This window comes from Tiliqua scincoides, chromosome 4 (assembly GCF_035046505.1).
Source record: "Tiliqua scincoides isolate rTilSci1 chromosome 4, rTilSci1.hap2, whole genome shotgun sequence".
Classification (NCBI taxonomy): Eukaryota; Metazoa; Chordata; class Lepidosauria; order Squamata; family Scincidae; genus Tiliqua; species Tiliqua scincoides.
Window position 1 is genome coordinate 169,526,103 of NC_089824.1, and position 21,961 is coordinate 169,548,063.

At 41.2% G+C, this 21,961-nt stretch overlaps 1 protein-coding gene across 1 annotated transcript in view; it reads left to right on the forward strand.

Moving 5' to 3' along the window:
* Positions 1-21,961, forward strand: part of MAPK14 (mitogen-activated protein kinase 14) — a 50,363-nt gene that overhangs the window by 17,755 nt on the left and 10,647 nt on the right. The window contains exons 3-9 of the mRNA XM_066622926.1: positions 409-467; positions 3,516-3,627; positions 5,251-5,280; positions 6,384-6,431; positions 7,440-7,554; positions 8,292-8,363; positions 18,295-18,374. Of these exons, the coding sequence (XP_066479023.1) occupies positions 409-467; positions 3,516-3,627; positions 5,251-5,280; positions 6,384-6,431; positions 7,440-7,554; positions 8,292-8,363; positions 18,295-18,374 (516 nt within the window). The remainder of the gene's footprint in view (positions 1-408; positions 468-3,515; positions 3,628-5,250; positions 5,281-6,383; positions 6,432-7,439; positions 7,555-8,291; positions 8,364-18,294; positions 18,375-21,961) is intronic.

The window sequence follows — 21,961 nt, forward strand, 5'->3', positions numbered from 1 at the left end:
CTGCTTCAAGGTCGCACAGTGCCAGTGGCCTCGAACTGGCGACCTGCGGATGTTATCTTCAGGCAAATGGAGGCTCTACTCTCTAGACCAGACCTCCTGCCCTTGTAAACATTTTCCCCTTTAAATAAAAGAATTCACACTGAGAACAGTAACCTGCAGCCAGAGATGAGACTATTGTTCAGTGAGGCAGTTATTTGAATGACTTGCAGCTCACCCCAGTAACATTGCAAAGGATTTGAAATTGGCAAGTTTAAAGGAACTATTTTCAAATTGCATCTGAGTGGGGATCTGGAGAAAGTCCTGTTGTAAATCCATGTACAAGTAGCAGACTCTCAGAATTCGGACACTGTATATACTGCAGTTAGGAGAAGCCAGATTAATTGTCTCATTTTCCCCGTCTTTTTACAGGTTATTGGTCTTCTAGATGTGTTCACACCTGCAAAGTCATTAGAGGAATTCAATGATGTGTAGGTAACATTTTGAAAATGATTGCAAGTATTCCAGCTACTTTTTGAAGTAATTCAAAATGCCTAGTGTTGATTTAGGAACAAGTTTGCAGAAGAAAGTCTCTATTCCCAAGTAGTTAAGAGCTTAAATTGGTTATTAAGCTTCTGTGCATCAAGGCAGAACAAGTAAGTGAAGTTTTAACTCTTACTGCACCACTTTTGTTGAAAAAGCATGCAGGTCTTTGTGATGCACAATGCTTTACTTTTTCCTGGCTCTCCTATAAAGGCAGCAGCCCTTAGCTCCCCTTCATGTTGAAAAATGTACGCGATGGTATGGATATCTATTTTACTATGTCTGTACATATTGGGAAGCAGCAGCTGCCACCTATATCTGTACTTAATAGCAACCTTTTGTTCCAGCTCTCCATAACAATTATATCTGATGAAACTATTTTGGACAGCTGGTAAAACATAGATGTCTGTACATTGATAAGCCTCTAACTTAATGATCACTACTTTGTCCTGCAGTCCTCAGTAAAGTTTTTTCTTGGAAGACATATCTTCTAAGCTATTTATTTATTGGATTGTTTTGTCATTTTGTTGTGAATCTGTCTATACATAACAAATCAGGGAACACAGAGTTAGTAGAAGTTAGATTTTCAGTTTCAAATAGCAAAGATGTTGAACAGACTTTGTAATATATGGATTTTGGACAAGGCAATATTGCCATTTGATCCTTGATTCTAGTTCTTCTAGAAGGAGAACGTATCATAATTCCTCTGTAATTCCTTTTTAAGTGTTGTCTCGTTCTGTCAGCTTATGCCAGTTGAATTAAAGTACTCTGAGGTACATAAATAGTTGTAGAATCCCTTGAACCTTGTTTAGTTGCAGATACTTATTGTTTTAAGAAAATTTTAAAGTATTAAAGTACTCTTTAAAGTAAAGTATTTTAAAGTAAAGTATTAAAATACTCTTAAAGTATTCTCTTAAATACTTCTTCTCTTAAATAACTTCACATTTGCAGGGTGGGGTGAAGGTGGCTCAGAAATCTAAAGTGAGTGTAAAGTAACTTTAGCTGGGGAGGATCATATGGTTTCATTCAAACTGTTTAGCAGTTCTTTCAAAGTCAACATTAGCAAGGAGAGCAATAGTGTAAAAATCCTGTTCAACACATGAACTTGTTCAGTTGCTCAGAATGACTGAGGCTTGGTTTCTTCAGCAGTATAGCAAAGGACACTCATGAATAATTGTGGCTGCATGGTAAGACTAGTGGATTATCAAATGGCAACTGTCCTAAATAGCTGTGTTTAAAACCTGTTAGGCTTGTATGTAATAAATTCAAAGCACATGTTGAGACAGGCTTCCTGTCTTAATAAGACTGTGTAAAAGTATTTTGTTAATAGGTTCTTAATGGTGTCCTACACCCTGTACACACCATCTTCCCTTTTTCTACTTCTATGGAGAAATGGAAAGACTGAGTCAGTATACATGTTTGCTGTTTATTTCCTTTTGAAAGGAGAATGTAGATGCAGCTAAATGGCCAACTTTAAAAAGTATCATTCTCTCCAGGCCTCATCTAAAAAGGTGTATCATTTAAATGGTTTTTTCCTATGAACTGGTCCATACATGGCTCTGGGAAATGGGTGGAGTGGGAAATGTATGTAAATTCCTATGCAACCTCGCCCTGCTCATGCAGTCTTCCATGGAAAAGGGAGTGAATGGGTTGTGTGATGGACCTTATTGCCCATAAATTTTTGACAACAGCAAAATTAATTAATCTTGGTTCCAAGTCCAGGCAGGAGCCCAGGTCTACCCACCCAGCAAACCTTGGCCACAGAGGCAAACTGGGAGCCTAGATTTACCCACCTGGCAGAGATGGCTCCAGAGGACAGTTGAAATGGAAGCCCAGGACTACCCAGCAGGTAGATCTGGGCTCCAAGTCCAGGCAGGAGCCCAGGTCTTCCCACCCAGCAAACCTTGGGCACAGAGGCCAGGGTTCAACCAGGAGCCCTGGTCTACCCACTTGGTTGATCTGGGCTATGGAGTTGGGAATGCTCATGCCCCCCCCCCCAACACAAATACTGGATCCATACCTGACTCAGTTATCTACTGCCCCTGCAGCTAGAGGTTCAGTGTAGCTTTCATGATTAATAACCACTGATAGATTATAGTTTACCATGAACAGGGTGACAAGACATCCTCTTTGTTCAGGACGCTCTCTTTTTTGCCTTGTGCCCTGGAAAAGAATTTAAATGTCCTCCTTTTCCCTGTGAGCAGGCCCCTGCAGGCTGTCCATAGCCTTCTTGTAATTAATAAATTATATGTAATAGTTTTAAATAAGTAATATAGTGTTTAAATTAACTACATGAAATCAATGGATGAGTGTTTTTAGCTTTTGTTTTCTCATGTCCTACATTTTCTTGGATGTTCTGCATTTTGTTATGCCTTGTCCTCTTCTGCGGTTATACGATTTGGTCACCCTGACCATGAATGTTTAGAATCCACTTTAAAAGTCATCTAAGCCATCTCACCTAATAGCCAACCCATAAGTCAGGGCTTTGTCTGAAATGGCCTGAGTCTTCCTTACCTTTCCTCTGTTTGGCTTGGAGACTTGCAGAGATCTAGCAATCTGTGTATTATAATTGTTGTCTCTGAACGGATCGGAGCAGCTATCTCTATATTTATACATGTTGTAGAACAGATAATTAAGCCATTACTTTCTCTGTTCAATTGCATAGAAATTTTAAGGCATTTCTCTTTATTAGATGGATTTTTAAATGGCATAAATCATAAGCTACAATGAGATGAGGTACAGTATACACGTATAGAATAATTGTTTATATTCTTTATATTGCATTCTCGCCATACATGGAAAATTGTATTCCTATGATAACTTCCTTCCTATGAAAAAGTAACAGTGGAATTATCAGAGTATTTTTCTAAATGTAATGCAGAATTCATTAGCTGCTGGTGGTTCTGAGCATGTTTCTTTATCTAAGCCTTGTATCCTGCTCCCGAGTTTCTCAGCTATCTCATAAAGATGTAATATGCTTCACTTCTATTTTCTAGATATCTTGTGACCCACCTCATGGGAGCAGATCTGAACAACATTGTGAAATGTCAGAAGCTCACAGATGATCATGTACAGTTTCTTATCTATCAAATTCTTCGTGGTTTGAAGGTATTTGCACCAGATATAATATCTTAGTTGCTTAGCTGTACATAATAAATTAAGAATCCACCAGAAAACATAATCATTCCATTCCCTTTAGCATGGTCCATATAAATGACTTGCCCATGGGCAAAGTTACCATTATAATCAAGACAATCTCTCTTGTATCTGCTCAGACTTGCCCGTTCTGCTGCTCCCCTTCCTGTGTTCAGAAGAACGTTCTCCATGCATAGGAGTCTTTTGAATATATCTGTCCTTCTACATTTTTATTAGATGTGAAAACAGTTCCCCTCCCTCCATTCAATTTTGCAGAGCTACAAGGTCTGCACCTAGAAAGAGAGAATAACTCTGTAGAGCAGGATATCCTGCTAAAGAAAGTACTGTGAAAGCAACCTCTTCTTGCTATACCCTCCCTGCTATATGCTTCCCTGAAGGAAAATGGGGAAGAGCCGGGGGGGGGGGAGTGCAGTAGTATGGATTGCTCTCTTCATGCAATCTACAGCATGAACAATCAGAATTCTCATCAGTTTTAAGCTGGTCTGCCTTATCTGGCTTAGAGGAGAGGCTACACATTCCAGACTGGTGAAAATTACTCATGTTACCAGTCCAGAAAGTACTGCTCTCTGAATTCTGCTATATTTGCTCTTAGTGACACCATCTTGTTCATTTCATCATTCCTGATTGACTATGATCACATTAAGTAGGAAATCTCAACAAGGAAAAAATGATGGTGCTACAACAATCCAGAAAAATGGTTGTAAACAGTCCCTTGACCACAGTAAAATCAAAACTTCTGGAGGAACTGTTTCAAACACCTTGAAATTTAATCTAAAAATGTTTGCAGGGGAATGTTCAGTAGAGCCCTGCAAGAAATATTCCTTTAAAACTTTTTAACTTGAGCTCTGCAGAATTCCTAGATGCTTCCTATGTAGTCTTGTCACAAATCACAATGTGATCTCTCAAATTCACAGGCAGGGCTGGCCCATCCATGAGACCAAATGAAGCAGTCACCTCAGGCAGCAGATGGGCAGGAACACACACCTCTTTCCCCTCCACTTGCTTCCACTCTCAGAAGCAGAGGCTGGCACATGACCTGGTAAGGGCAGGGGCAGCATTTGGCACACTGCCACAGGTACCAGGTGGTCTCAGGCCTGCTCTGATGCATATTTTGGTTAGATGCATATTTTAGTTGGATAAACTGAAAATGCAGCAGCACTTTCCCAAATATTGAAGGGTGCGCACACACTATAACTGTATACATTCTGTGTTATTTTCTTGCCAACCAACAGTAATGGTCCTAATAGTCCAGCATATCTGACAATCCAGCGCCACACAGGTTTCAAATGTGTTGGGCTGCCAAGTGTATGCTGAAATGATGCCTCTTGTGCAAACGATGCATTCTTGCACAGGCAGAATGTCTCTTTCTCTAGCTACAATGTACAGCTTTTTTGTTTATATACATATGAACAAAACGACAGCAGACTGCATTTTTTTAAACCCACAGTGATTAAGTACCATTACAAAAGCATTAAATACTTGATTTATCTGAGTAGAAAGCAGAGAGCCTTTTGCAATAAGGAAATGGAGAACAATGACTTGGAGCTAATCTTTAAAATATCTTTTACTTTGCAGTATATCCATTCAGCTGATATAATACATAGGGTAAGTATTCTTGATAGTATAACAAATATGCATTGAAAGCAGAGATATGGCATTGGATCCTTATATATTGCAGCAACTGCAGCATTGGACTGAACGCTGCTGAACAGTATTGCAGTATGTGCATGCAAAGCACAGAACTGTAACTTTAATTTGCATATATATGGCATAATTTTTTAATTCTTGATGTTTATATGTTTAAATGACTGTGTCTCCCCCTATGAATCTGCCTGCCCACTATGCTCAACATTAGACCTGCTTTCTGAAGTTCATTTGGGGGGGGGGGGAGAGAAATGACACCATCTTTTATGGTCACAGCTACTAGGCTTTGAAACTCCCCTACTTGGCCCCCCTTCTGGTGATTTTTCACTTATTGAAAGCTTTTTTGTTTAAGCAGTTAAATTAATGCCCTCATATGTGTGTTTTTCCTGTATCTCAGTTCAGTTTGTAATAATGGTTTTGGGGTATTTTTAACCCATTTCTGCCCAGCCCACAGGTGTACACATTTGGTCCCTGTTGAATATATGCAACGTTGGGCAGAAATTGCTTAAATTGACGTGATACTTCTTTATCTGGAATTGATACAAGTTGTCTTCAGTGGCAGAAACACGGTGTAAGTTCCCAGATAAATACACTCTCCCATACTTATGAATGCTCAAATTACGAACAATGCTTTCAGTCTTAATTTCCAGTTTGCATCCTTGCTGCTGGATATGGAAGCTGCTTAGGAGCATTCCAAATGGCTCCGCAGTGAAATTCATAGCACTTACATCCAGTGAAAGTGTCTGAGTGAATCTGACAATGTGGAGAGTGAAACTGACAGTGACAGCAACAGAGACAGGAGAGACAGGGTGGGGGTATTACTGCATTTGCAAACGAAAGGCTTATTGTGGAACCTAAAGTGTTTGTAAATAGGGGTAGTTTTGTATATGATTATAAAGATTACTGAAACTCAGTAAAGCATAAATTGTGATGGGATTGTATTTAACCGCTGGGGATTGAATTGAAAGATTGAGGGTATTTATCATTGTCTATATAAAATTTTAGAGTGGGTACAGATTTGTTAGCAACACAATGCTGATATTTTTTTTTAATTTTTCTTCTAGGATTTAAAGCCTAGTAACCTAGCTGTGAATGAAGACTGTGAGCTGAAGGTAATTTTAGGGTTAGTCTGCCTATGTACTGTTTATGAGTAACTTAGTGATCATTTTTTTCTTGTCAAAAAGGACTTAAATAACTTGAAATGAAAAAGCAGGCACATTTGCAATTCTATTTGATCCATATCAAATATTCTCTGATTGTACAGACCTTGGTATACTGTTAATGAAGCAGTTCTCAAATTCTCTGGGAGAGTTTGAGCCACAATAAAGTCTGTGTGGGGGCAGGGAGTCAGCGACATGATCCCCAAGATCATGTCCTTAATGGGGCCACAGGGACTGGCATTTACTTACCAGTAAGTAAGTAACCTTACACCCTTCATCTGAAAGGCAAAAGGCAACGCAGGGAGGGTCACTTTGGGGAGCTGCAGGCAACTGTGGCAAGGAAAAGGAACTTAGAAGGTCCCTTAGCCAGCCCATTCTTAGGCTGGTGGCCTCAGCAGACTCATTTGCTTCCTACCTGCTTGCCTGCCCCTGGCTCCCTCCTTCTCACTCCACCCAGACCACCTCCAGGCTTTTCTGGTTGCCCAGTCAGCATGCAGTGCAGACAACGGACTTGACACCTAATCCTAGGTGTGTCTACTCAGAAGTAAGCCCCATAATAGTCAGTGGGGCTTACTCCCAGGTAAATGAGGATCGGGTTGCAACCTTCCTCTTGCTCAGCAGCAGGAGATGCAAAGCAGCTGCGGCTGCTCCTTTTTCACTGCTCTGCATGAGGGTCACAGCAGCAGCTTCTCTCGCCCTTGGCTGCTGTCTGCCTCCTCGGGCCCCGCGGCACACCTGAGGCTACCTTGGCACAGCGGTTGAAAACCGCTGCCCTAAACAATCTAGGTTTCATCATACCTATTTCTGGAACTGTTTCAGTCTTTTCTTCCCTTCAGTTGCACATCCTTCCCAGTTGTAGCTGATGAAATGGAAAACGCACACTCAAGCTCTTTCTCTCTCATTCACTCACACACACACACAAAATTGTACCAGTGCATTGCTTTCTGTCTTATTTTACAGATTTTGGATTTTGGGTTGGCCCGACACACAGATGATGAGATGACGGGGTATGTAGCCACCAGGTGGTACAGAGCTCCTGAAATCATGCTGAACTGGATGCATTACAATCAAACAGGTACTAAATATTATGGAACAATATGAACTATATTATGAATAAATCTGAACCTAACAATTCCCAAACTGTGGGCCCATGGCCCATCAATTGGTCATGACCCAATTTTTGATGAGTCACGAAACTATGACAAGGCAGATTAGGCTATGTGCATAAAGGGTTAAACAACCTACTGCTTGGGGAGAGCACTGCTGCCCAATCACCATTATAGCCACAGAGGCTTAAGCAGCTAGTAAAGTGAAACTATTTTTTAGGTGGGGTCCTAATGCTAAAAAGTTTGGGAACCACTGCACATATTGTTTGACTCTTCCCTAATATAGAATAACCAAGTTTTAAATTGTCTTTTGGTAATTAAATTCCCCCTCAACCATGAAGCTTCCTGGGTGACCTTGGGCCAGTCACTTTCTCTCAGCCTCACCTACCTCACAGGGTTGTTGTGAGGAAAAAAGGATGGGAGCAGCTCTGTACACCGCCCTGAGCTCTTTGGAGGAAGGGCGGTATAAAAATGTGATAAATATAAGTAAATAAATAAGTAATGTTCTTACTTTCTTGCATTACTTATATTGTAAGTAATGTTCGTGCAGTGCTCTGCATCTGCACAAAGTCATATTGTCAAAATAGAAATGTGTACTTTTTCCTAATCCACGCTTTGACTAAGCTTCTTAGAATTGGGCTACCCACTAGTTTAGTTATGTGACAATGGAGATGTGCTGGCTTTTACCTTTTTGCTTTTTCCTCAGTTGATATTTGGTCAGTTGGGTGTATTATGGCTGAACTGTTGACTGGAAGAACACTGTTCCCTGGCACAGACCGTATCCTTTAAAAGCATTTAAAAATAACCCAAAACCCTTCATTTTAACATACTGTAACACATTATACAAGTTTTATGAATGAACTTCTTTTTCTGGTGCTGATATGCTCCTTGATGCACACATGATTGCAGGCCTGTTTTGTCAGGCCCTGTCGAAATGAGAACTACTGGATGTTCCCATCAAGAAAGCTGTTTGAAATGCATTATTTGAGATCTGTACTTTTTAAACAGTAGCATAGTTAAAGCTCTGTACTGGAGCATCATATGTCTCTTTTCAAAAGGATAATCTTTCCTCTTCAAAATAAAATGTAGTGAAACTGTTTTAGGTCTTCTGACAGGGGGAGTACGTCCCTGTTGGTCTTGCTGGACATCTCAGCGGCTTTCGATACCATCGACCATGGTATCCTACTGGGCCGATTGGCCGAGTTGGGAGTTGGAGGCACTGTTTTGCGGTGGTTCCGCTCCTACTTGGAGGGTCGGTCCCAGATGGTGGTGCTGGGGGATGCCTGTTCGACACCCTGGCCTTTGAGGTGCAGGGTGCTGCAGGGTTCAATTCTGTCCCCCATGCTATTTAATATCTACATGAAACCACTGGGAGAGGTCATCCAGGGGTTTGGAGTGGGGTGTCATCAATATGCTGATGACACCCAGGCCTATCTCTCCTTTCCTGCAGACTCCAGGGTGGCAGTTGTGGGCCTGGAGCGCTGTCTGGAAGCAGTGAGGATCTGGATGGGGGCTAATAAGCTGAAATTAAATCCGGATAAGACAGAGGCTCTCCTGGTTCGGAAATCCTCGATGCAGGTACTGGACTATCGGCTTGCACTGAATGGGGTTGCACTCCCCCTGAAGGAGCAGGTCCGCAGCTTGGGGGTCCACCTGGATTCACAGCTGCTCCTGGATTCCCAGGTGGCAGCTGTGGCTAGGGGGGCCTTCGCTCAGCTTTGGCTGGTGCACTAGCTGCGGCCATACTTGGATCATGCAGACCTGGCCACGGTGACATCGAGGTTAGATTATTGTAACGCCCCTGAAGACGGTTCGGAAACTGCAATTAGTGCAGAATGCGACGGCCTGTCAGCCTGCTTCTCCAGGGGCTACATTGGCTGCCCATTCGTTTCCGGGCCCAATTCAAGGTGCTGGTTTTGACCTTTAAAGCCCTATACTGCTCTGGGCCAGGGTATCTTAGAGATCGCCTACTTCCGTACAATCCGGGTCGTCCCCTTAGGTCATCAGAGAAGGCCTTTTTACAAGTGCCGCCGCCTAAGGAGGTACATGGGGCGGCGGCAAGAAATAGGGCCTTCTCAGTAGTGGCACCAACGTTATGGAATTCCCTTCCCCTTGACTTGAGAATCTTTTAGTATGTTTTTACAGCCCTGATTCCGTTATGATCTGCTGCTCTATACTCTTTTTACCTGACTTTTTATCTGACTACTGTTTTTTATGATACCTGTCAATGTGTTAATATGTTTTTATCTGTTTGTTAAATTATGTTTTAATCTGCTTTTAACCTATTGTAAGCTGCCTTGGGTCCCTTTGGGGAGAAGGGTGGGGTATAAATAAAGTTATTATTATTATTATTATTATTATTATTATTATGCACTTGTGCTCCTGTTCCAGCAACCCATCAGTTTTGTGGTCCTATCACATTTGTGGTGATGCAAGGAAAGGGATGCAGTCATAATTTTTGAAAATCCCCAACACAAGAAGATCTCAACAAGCCTGCTTGTCAGTTGTAAAAGCAATGAGTAAATGGGCAGATGCAAGATTTAGTTCTAACATGACTTCTAAATGTGACTTTCTTATCCCAATGTCACAGATATAGATACTGAATGCCAGTCACGAAGGCATGTAGCTAGAGACATGCTCACATGATGCTTCCCTTCTGAAAGGAATATGTAAATTTCTGTGTGATGATCTTGGTATCAGAATTTCTCCACCTAGATTAGTCTGTTGGCGTAATCCAGCGATTTTCAACCTTTTTCATGTTGTGGCACACTGACCAGGCATCAAAATTGTCAAGGCACACCATCAGGTTTTTGACAATTCACAAGGCACACCATGCTGCCAGTGGGGGGTTCACGTCCCCATTGGCCCTACTAATAAATGATCTGCCCCCAAATTCTTGTGGCACACCTATGGACCACTCGCGGCACACTAGTGTGCCATAGCACAGTGGTTGAAAATGACTGGCATAATCCCTGCTAACTGGTTAAGAGGTACTTTTTCAAGTGGGTGCTCCTCTTTTTAGCAGGGGGAGAGTAACTGACCCTCCTCACCCCAGCAGTGTCTTTTCTAGTGGCTATCTTCTGCTGTTCTTTTTGCATCTTTTTAGTTTGTCAGCCCTTTTGGGACAGGGAGGCATTAAGTTATTTGACTTCATCTGTAAATTGCTTTGTGAACTTTTTTGTTGAAAAGTGGTATATAAATACCACTTATAAATACCATTATTTATTATAATCATCATCATCAAGGAGGCATTCAGATTTAACACCCAAAGTTTGAAAAAGTTTGAACAAGAGATGTAAGAGGAGATCAGTGTATTGGCTTCTGATATGGGTATAGATTTCTGGATATTATTTACAGTATTAATATACTGTTTTTCAACAAAAAGTACACAAGGCAGTTTACAGATGAAATCAAATAACTAAATGGCTCCCTGTCCCAAAAGGGCTGACAATCTAAAAAGATGCAGAAGAACACCAGCAAAAGTCACTAGAAACAACACTTTGCTGTGGTGAAGAGGGACAGTTACTCTCCCCCTGCTAAATACAAGAGAAACACCACTTGAAAAAGTGTGTCTTACCAAGTTAGTAGGAAATATTAGTTATTCTTGCTAGAAAATTTTTTAAAAAAAATCTCCACCCTTGCAAAGCTCATACAAATTGTGGCATTATTGTTACACTAGACTGTTATGGGTAACAGTCTATCCTCCATATCTACTTTACCCAGTCTTCACGCACTGGAGAGGACACTGTTCCAGAACCATCATTCAGAGCGCGATACCATAGTCTTCCAAGACTGAAGGATGCCAAGAATGTTACACTTAGAGGGCTCCCCTCCACAGCGGCAAGGTCAACACAGCCTGCCTTCCACACCATGATATTCTATCATGTTGCGTTATTCTCACACAAATATTGTGCATGAGGTTGAACATCTACTTGAATCTGGCCCTAAGGTTATCATGTTAAAGTAATAAGCATACAGTAACCCCCCCGTATCCACATATATTTCTTCTACCGTGGATAGTAGCTACCTCATACCTACTGTGGCGCTGCAAGGTATTCTGGGGCACTACTCAGAGAAACTTCAAAGAGAGATGAGTCCTGAGTGCAACACTAACAAGAAGTAGACAGCAGAGGAAGCTTTTCGGAAGAGGAAGCAGGCAGCAAGAATGCTAGACTCGTAGCGAGAACACTAGACTAGTGGTGGCTAAAGGAACGCTAGAATAGACTATAGTGAGAATTCTAACAGGAAACGGAGTCTAGCATTTTTGCTGTCTGCTTCTGCTGTCCACTTTCTGTTAGCGTTTTCGCTGTCGCCTCCTTTAGTGTTCCGCTAGCAGCTATGAGTCTAGCGTTCTCACTGTCTGCTTCCTTTTCCTAAGAGCTTCCTCTACTGTCCACTTCATGTTAATGTTGCTTTACAAACAAAACATTTGCAAACAGAGGGGTGAATCATGAGCATGATGGGGGAATTTGGGAACCACGGGTAACTGAAACTGTAGAAACCGAGACTATGAATATGGGGGAAGCTACTGTATATTGAATTTTGGTGCAGAGAAGGTACACTCTTGGGTTCAGCATTCAAATATTTAATATCCCCTGGAAGAAAAGGCTGCGTATTGAAGTCACATCTCCAACTTGACAAATCTGAGGTTAGCCTTCATGTAGAAATAAACACATCTATTGATGTTATTCTGGAATGCAGAAAAAGGTAGAAATCATTTATGGTCTACATCCCTGTCCTTGTTCCTTCAACTTGTTACTACTTCCTTTCTGTTAATTTTGTTTTCCTCTCTGTTTGTCTTTCTTCTTTTCTCTCTGAGATAAGTGAAGAAATGCCTTGCGATACAGAACAGAATAGACATACAAACAGCTCTCAGTTTACACAGAGGATGCATTCCTGGAAATCTGCAGATATATTGAAAACACATTCATAAAAACCCTTTTCCCCATCTGAAACAATGGGATTGCCCTGGGTTAGGGGAAAAGTTATTTAACACTCACTCTGAGAACTTCTGCTTGGCTAAGGTGAGATGGGGGAGAGTTGAGGTTATGAGAGTGGGACTGGTTACTAATGGTTGAGAAAGCAATGAGGAAAACAACCTTTCCTATGAGGCAGATGCTCCTGTCTGCTCACCTTTGTCATCTCTGTCTTTTCAGAAATTGGCTGCGTAGTACACCCTTACCTGAGGGCTGCTGGCCTGCATAGAGTCTCTTCCTTCCTTTCCCTAGCTCAGCTGGCAACTGTGCACACAGTCCTTTGCTTTTGCCACCATACTCCTTCAGCTGCTAGCAAAGATCGATGCAGCAGCAACAGGAGGAGAATGACAACCGAGAGACTCACAGTTGTTTGCACTCATCCAGCCTGTTGGAGGAGAGGAGGGAGGGAAGAATTGAACACCTACAAGGCTCAGTTCAAGGTTGGGGTTCCACTTCTTCCCTATTCCTCTGCAGGCAGGTAGAATGAGTGAAAGCAATGGCATCTGCCATGTGTGTCATCTTGGGACTGTGGAGGGAGTCCCCCACAGACAACCATTGGAGGCACATGTTGGGTTTATTTATTTATTGATGGTATTTCAAAAATTGTCAGAGTAAATTAGACTTCCAGCTTTAATTTGCAAATCGTTGTATTTCAAAAAAGGGCAAATTAAGACCATACAAACAGAGAGATACCAGTATTTCAAATTGAGTTGGGTTCCACTGTTATTTTTACTAGTTCATGTGTTTTGTAACTTAATGGTCTGGGGTAAAGGGTTGCTTGCTTTCCACAGATAGTCATGATAGGCTAGATTGGGAAGTGGTAACCAGTGCTGCTTTGCACTTGACAAAAATAATGCAAACTGACAAAGAATAGTTTGGGATGCTCACGTTACGGGAGTGCTGTACCAGCAGATTGCAAAAGCAGCTGTCATTGCTCAGCTCTTGAAACCTGGTTTGCAAGAGGCACTCAAACCTCTGATATCTTGGACTCCATTCAGTCTTATGGAAGCTGCTGATCGTGCCCTTACTTGCTACTATTGAGTTAAGTAACAACAACAACAGTATTTATATACCGCTTTTCAACAAAAAGTTCACAGAGAAAATCAAATAGCTAATGGCTCCCTGTCCCAAAAGGGCTCACAATCTAAAAAGATGCAACACCAGCAGATAGCCACTAGAAAAAACACTGCTGGGGTGAGGTGGGCCAGTTACTCTCCCCCTGCTAAATAAAAGAGGAGCACCCACTTGAAAAAGTGCCTCTTAACCAGTTAGCAGGGGTTAACTACCCCTATACTGTAACTTTGTACAGTAAATACAATGTACACAGAGTTCACTTACACTGTTGGTTTGTGTGTTTCCAAAGTTTGGAAGACAATCAGGTACATGGACAGAGATTTGAGCATATCGGCAGAGTAAAATTGAATTATCTAGCAACTGCACATTTTGCTTCTTTCAGCTCTACCCAAACAAGGGTGGTCACTTGTTCTGAAACTCAACTGAAGGTAAGGCAAACATGTCTTCATGTATTACTTCTTGATTAACTTGTTGGACAGAAGCATCTGTTTTTAAATTCTTACAGTATAAACATACTACAGGGATGTGGGGTAACAAATGAAAAGGATGTCTGTGGTGTAGAATTACTGCTGTTAACATATTCTAAGATGGAAAGTTTCCTTAAAAGGTGACATGGGTTTTTTGCCTTTCTATACCCACGTGAATTTTGCACTTAGTCTTAGCTTTATTTGAATGAACTGCTTGACATCTGCAGTGCTTCCTGCTTGTTGTCATGGCAAATAGGTGTTCTTTATGCATGCTGGAATATTGGAATGTACTGCGTCTTGAAGGTTGAGGTGATTCTCTGAGATTGCATGCTTTACTTTTTTCTGTTTTTTGCTTTGCATAGTCTTTCTCTTGAATTTTTTCCTGCTTTGTGCTTGCTATCAACTTTTTTGATTAGCCTAGCCATATACAAATGACATAATTGATAGCATCTTATTACAATTGATAGATCTAATGTTAGCTTGCACATATGTGTAGGTTCATTCAGTCAGCTGCTAAGATATGTGAAGGGTTTCAGTACCTAGTGATTTCTACTTGTTCTCTTAGAAAAGCTTTTGTAGAATGACCAAGTGTATTCACATGAGTCAAGTGAATAGTATTTCTACATAAGAACATAAGGAGAGCCCTGCTGGATCAGGCCAAAGGCCCATCTAGTCCAGCTTCCTGTATCTCACAGTGGCACACCAAATGTCCCAGGGAGCACACAAGACAACAGACCCAAACTGAGTCCCGGTGCCCTCCCCTGCATCTGGCAATCAGAGGCAGCCTGCCTCTAAAACCAAAAGCTCGCACATACCTACTATGACTTGTAACCCGTAATGAACTTTTCCTCCAGAAATTTGTCCAAACCCCTCTTAAAGGCATCCAGGCAGGATGCCATCACTACTTCCTGTGGCAAAGAGTTCCACAAACTAATTACATGCTGGGTAAAGAAATATTTTCTTCTCTCTGTCCTAACTCTCCCAACACTCAACTTTCGTGGATGTCCCCTGGTTCTGGTGTTGTTTTGTATGTCTCAATCATGTCCCCCCTCAGGCACCTCTTTTCTAGACTGAAGAGGCCCAAACGCTGTAGCCTTTCCTCATAGGGAAGGTACCCCAGCCCAGTAATCATTTTTGTTGCTCTCTTTTGCACCTTTTCCATCTCCACTATATCCTTTTTGAGACGTGGTGGCCAGAACTGGATGCAGTACTCCAGGTGTGGCCTTAACATCGATTTGTACAACGGCATTACAATATTAGCTGTCTTATTCTCAATGCCTTTCCAAATGATCCCAAGCATGGAATTAGCCTTCTTCACTGCTGCAGCATAAACACAAATTTGGAAAAGAAATTAGAGTTTGGGCATCAGATGTATTTCTTGCATTTAGATATAACTCATCTTTCAAATATGCACAAAAAGACTAGAATTAGCCAGTTTTGTAGGAAGTTACTTCATTATTTTAGATGTATTGCATATAGTTGCCTTGAAATTTCTATTGATATGGACTTTTGAAGCTTTGATATTTAAAGATAAACCAAAGTAATCCATGGATAAGGATTAGATTTTGTGCCAGACTTCTGTTCAAATCCAGTCTAGAATAGCTAGCTTTCAGGAAATCACTGATTGAAGCCACGCTTCAGTATTTTTAAAGTGGAAATTGTTGTTTGATCATTTAAAGCATTTATATCCTACATTTTGCCAGGACTGTCTCAAGACAGCTCATAATAGTAAAACAGTAAAATATAGTGAAACAAATGAGAACAGAGCCTAAAACAGAGCCTAAAACAGAGCCTAAAACAGAGCCTGCAGATAAAAATCAAGATAAAACAGCAAGAAAGGGCTGCTTACATTGAGAAGAATTGCCAAAGCACAAGAGAACAGGATTAACTTTGTCTAAACTGAAAAGGTGACAGGGGCATCTGATGGACCTGCCTAGGTAGAAGATTTCATAATTTGAGTGCCACTGTAGAAAAGCTCCTCTCTCCAGTACCCATTAACTTGACTTCCAGACATAGGAGCATCAGAGAGACCTCTGAATGACGATGGATGTGAGAATTAGATTTTCTCGGAATACAAGTAGAATTCAGTTAAGAATTCTAAGTTAAGATACAGTTTACAAAGCATCAGAATAGTTTGACAATATAATATGTAAAAACAATGTGCCTGGTTTGGCTATTAATCTCCATATTAACATATTCTTCCCAGCCTAATCCTAGCCATGTTTTCTTGGAAACAAGACCCAATGTTTTCATTGGAATTGACTTGCAAGTAGGCATAAGTAGGGTTGCATCTCTGGTATCTACATGTACTAAAAAATTAGATTACGACATAATTTCAAAAAGCTTTTAATTGTTGACAGGCTGGCTGGCTTTCTTGCTTTTTATATGAGGATCCACGGGGTTTGTTTAGATTTTTAATTATTGGTAAATTGTTTTAATTATTGTTTTTAATGTTGTATTTTTAATTGCTGTAAGCCACCTTGTGTGCCCTTTGGGCATAAAGGCGGGATATAAATTAATAAAATAAATAAATAATGCCTTTGAAGCATTTTGCAATTCTGATACGTAGAAGGTTTCTTTTAATGCTTCAGTGTAGAATACCTGGCAGCTACATTTAACTAGATGAGGTTTTTGAGAGACCCAAGCACTTAGTTAATGTAAAAGAAAATTAAGATTCTGTCAATAGGTCATTCATGCTGCTTGTATTTTGATAATTTCTCACTATAATGAGCCATTTTGGGTAACCTGATTGTTGGCTTCTTTCATATTGATTTTTGGCTTAGCCCAAGATTTAATCTTCAAAGGTGAAATGACCCCACTTTTCAATAACTTTGGATTTTTCTATTCAAACATTAACTTCTCGCCATGGTGACTTGGTTCCTGATCTAACTGTGGGGACTATCCCAAGTCGAGAATAACATCCAGAAAGATCCTCCTTGTGTTTGTGGGACATGAGAGATTTACACTTCCTGGCTTTCACTTGTCCGCTATGTTACTCCACTTCTCTGTCTGCAAAACTACATGGTAAGGGAGAGGACAAGTACCCAAGTCTCAAAAATAAACTTGGGTAAAAAGCAAGCAAACAGATCTCTTAATTCTTTGAAATTACTATCTGAATGCTGTGATTAATTGCCTAGGTTAATTCAGTGATGAGAGTTATCTTATATATCATAAAGTACTGTCCTTTTTTAACTGAATATGTATTCTCAGCCCTAGTTTGTTAACTGCCTTTTTTGCTGCAAGAAGTTCTGCTTTGGGAATCTAAAGAAGCTGGCTCTAAACATTCAAATTAGTCTCAGTAGTGCTTCTTGACTTGGGCTTTAAATAGTTATCAAGAGTCATTTTTGCTATTCATTAACACCTATGCATGCCAGTCTTTTGCCGTATTGCTTCTGTTATTAAATAACCTTACTAATGGCTGGGAATCTACACGTCTGATCTAAAATGATAATAGAATCCTAACTAGCATATAAATCATCCTAGTATTCCAGTTGCAAAATAAGTGTGCTAAAATTGGGCAGTGGTTTGGAATGGAGGGAATGGAGAACTAAACTGACTGGGTGGGTATTCGTAGTGCAAAGCTAATATAGCTCCTAGAGTTGAATAGAGCAAAACAGGTTAATCCATTTTATCTTAGACAATACTAAGCTGTCCTTGCATATAGATCGTTTTGGCAGAAGCATGACTATATTATGTTTTCCATACAGAGATTTTGAAAAATTTTAGACCTTAAAACCATGATCCTTTAGATTCAAAAAAGTAGATAGTTTCTGTGTTGCAGTTATTCCGCTCAGAACTGGGTATTGCTTCATTTTCATTAGCAGGAAGATATGCAATTAGTGGAAAAGCCACAATCTAACATGAATTTGCCCTTCTGAAATTATAATTCTCACATGAGTTGATCAATCACATGGTCACTTATTTGCATAAATCAGTAACATGCAGTATTGCCTGTACTGCCACAGTGTTCCAAAGTTTTTGAACATATACAGATTTGGGCATAGGATTTTCAGCAGGTGGGTATTATGGGATTTCTACCTTATACATGAGAGGTGTACCTATCTTGTTTACAGTTATTGTGATCAAGGTATTTGGTTGACCGTTTTCCCCGTTTAACTTTATCGGGCTGCTGCTATGATTTTTTTTTTTCATTTTATTTGTCCCAGCATTTTCCTTTATGGTCCACCATTAGATATTGATCAGTTGAAGCTCATTTTGAGACTCGTTGGAACCCCAGGGGCTGATCTTTTGAAGAAAATCTCTTCAGAGTCTGTGAGTTTAAACCTTAATTGTAATGTCTGCCCTTTTGGGATTTTGTGTTTACCTTTTGCTTTGCTTTGCTTTATTGTAAGCTGCTTCTTCTTCTCCCTTGTGTAGTTTCTTCTCCCTTCAGCGTGTTCCCCATGGCACATTTTGAATTCTCCTCTTTTCCCCTGCACTGTTTTAGTAACTGGTAACTCCCATCTTGCCTGTGTTTTGGCTTCTTTCTTCTGTATCTCTAGGCTATACTAAGCTTAGCTGAACATTAAGTATACTTACTCTGTGCTATTACTGTGCACTGTTACACACATGTTAATAAGAATATCCTATGTGTGCAGTTGCACTTGTCTGATTAAACTTCTTAGATAAGGTTGGGTTTTGGGGACTAGTACTGAATGTTCTCCCAGGTCTGGCAATCCAAGGAATGTTCCAGGAGGGGAGAGCAGTGTTCCATTTAGGAACTAGCATGACAACTATGAATCATGCTCACATTCATACAGTGAATTCTAGTTCTAACATTTTGGCTTTGTCCCCGGAGCATAAAATTATCTAGTGCTAAAATTACAGAGTTATAAAATGATACCAGTGGAAGCAGGGTTTCAGTGGTTCTGTTATCCATAGAGATGGCTGTGCATTTGGGTGGTGATAGCTAACATACATTAAGTTGTATCCTGACCTTCTCTTCTGTGAATGGGTGCATTATTGGGGGCTGGCAGAGGGCTATTGGGCCAAGTTGAGGATAGGAAACTTCATATTCATATGCTTCAGTTAGGCTATGGTTCATGACCATTCAGCATGGATGAATGATTATAAATGGACACTTTCCTGGGAACTGAAATACAAGGTATAAATGAAATGCTTTGATTAGGAACTCATTTATAATATATCTTCAGCAAGGTGCCTGAGTGGCTATGAATAAATACTGTAGAAATTTTCTTCAGGAAAAGAGGGGAAATGAGTTTTAAAAGTTCAACTTATCTGCACTTAGTCTGCTTTTAAGGTAGAACAATATTTAGGGCATTCACCTGCAAGATCAGGGAAGAGAAGAATGTGAAAAATGAAAAGAATTTGGCTTCTGTGGAATGCAGAGCCTAGGCAGATGGAGGCTAGGAAATGGCATACACTAGTTAAAATGAGTTGTGCATACTATTGCCACAGATGATGAAAAGCAAAAATCCTGAAGCTGTCGTGCTTCTAGAGAATTATGTAAGAAGTAGTCAGTTACACTGGGATTTAGTAGAAGCTTTTTAGCAGAAGAGTAAGGGGAGTAACAGATCCCTGAGAATGAGTCTACATGAGTAGTATTTCAGCATTAAGTTCTTGGAAGATCAGTTTTTCACTTGTATTCATTGTAACAATCTCCTAAAATGCGTGCTGTTGTTGATAGGTTCTCAGTCAGGGTAAACGTCTCATTTAATAGGATGGCTATTAAATTATGTTGGCTACAGATGACCTGTGGTATCGATCTCTGCCTGTGTAGATTGAGCCTTGCTCTGACCACTGTCCCAGAGTTTATCGAGGAAATAGAATGCTGAGTAGTGAAAACAAAATTAATTTGCAGCACCCAGTGAGATCCAACACTTGAAATGAAGCAGCAAATGAAGATTCTGTTTAGCTTCATACCAGATAGCTGTCTTTATCACATATGATGTAGAATATGGATTGGGTGCAGTCTTGACTAGATGCACATGGAAACAGTTTTGATAAGATGTAGAATGATTGCCAGGAGGATAAGTAAAATTACAGTACTGATTTTCACTGATAAGTGAAATTTTCACTGATGTGAAATTACAGTACTGTAACTGCGAGGTGGAGCTATACTGTGATTTTGATGTAGTTCCTTTCAACATGGATTATGTCAGAGATACAGTCATCATTTCTATTGTTGCATTACATTCTGAACCCTTGGGAATAAATGAGCTGTGCTTCCCTTATTTAATGGGCAACAAGGGATTTCTCCAGTCATGGTTGGAACAAAGGGGTAGGTTGCTCACTCTTTCTTCCCTTTACCCCCTTCCTTGTAGGGTGAAGGTTGTAGCCATAAGATGCTGAGCCAACTGCAACATTGATTACCTTCACCTCAGGCACCTCATAGCACCTGCTTTTGCTGGTGTGGAAACTGGCACAAATCCAGGGTAGTGTTTTATCCTTTGGGTGCATATTCTAGAGCTTCTTCTTGGATGTCTCAAGAGGGAGAGGCCAAAACCTGCCTGACAGTAGTGATTTCCTTATCTATCTTTTCACCCTTGGAATATTTAAAGGCCTATTGGTCTATCTTCAAGTGGAGATCTGGAGCAAAGGAAAGCTCAGGTCCTCAAGCCTTATGTGGCAATGTGTGTTGCCCTGGAATCAAGGTAATGCACTATCCCTCCTCATGGCAGGGTGTGTGGTGATAATGGAATCCCATAGTACCGAAGATGCTGTACAGCGCAAGCATCTAGAGATGTAAAATTTCTGGAAATGTCACAGCAATGCAGAAAACCAGTTGTGTTTTTTTTGTCGGGGAAAAAAATGGAAATTTGGAAAAATATTGAAAATCGTGATACGAGCATCTCTGGGACTAAAGAGTTGCCAGATGTTATTTTCTGGGTATTAGAATGTTTTCGTTGCTGTACCTATCAGTTTCATTTGGGATGTCAGTTTTCCATGGTCAGCAGCAGCTACATATACAAGTTGAGTCTCATTATTCACAAGGGTTCCCAGATCCCATGCGGATGGCAAAAAACACATTAAAGCAAATCCATTTCAAAAACAATGTTCCTTTGCTAGGGACATTTAAAAATGGTCTTGCTGACCTTTGTGATGTAAAACAGAGTGATTAGGCAGAGAATCCATCAATCAGTCTTCCTCTAGTGCAGGGGTCAGCAGCGTCTGCTGTGGTGAAAGTGGCAAAGGGGATGACAGGAGGCACCTGTGTTGGGAGGGCAGGCTGCTTCCCTCAGCCCCCTGAGCTCACTGCCCTCCTCTCCCTTCACCCCCACCTGCCCCGCATTGGTTTCCCTTTTCAATTTTGCCCACTCTGCAGGCTTAAGCTCCCTGTTTTTCCCTTCCCCAACTCTCCAGCGGGACGCCCTCCTCCTCAGCCATTGTGAGCCCTTGCAGCCCCACTCAGGTCCCCACTCAGTGCAAGGAGAGGCTTTTCCTCCACAGCAGAGGAGACATTCTGTGTGTCTACTCAGTTGTAAGCCCCATTACAGCGGATGAGGCTTACTCCCAGGAAAGGGTGCCTGGGATGGCAGCCTTGGAGCCTGCTCAAGGCCAAGTGCAAGGACGGGTGAGTGGGAGCCCAAGCCGGGCAGGTCTGTTCGAGAGCAAGCCCTGCTGTAGTCCCTGGGCTACTCCCAGGAAGGTGTGGAGGGCTGTAGCCTCAGCCCCCTCCTGTGCAGGTCTACTCACAAGTAAGCCCCGCTGTAGTCAGTGGGGCTTCCTCCCAGGAAGGTGTGGAGGGCTGCAGCCTCAGCCCCCTCCTATGCAGGTCTACTCACAAGTAGTCAGTGAGGCTTCCTCCCAGGAAAGTGTGGAGAGGACTGCAACCTGAGAGCTCCAACCAACTTGTCTGCTCAGAAGTCCCATTGTAGTCAATGGGGCTTACTCCCAGG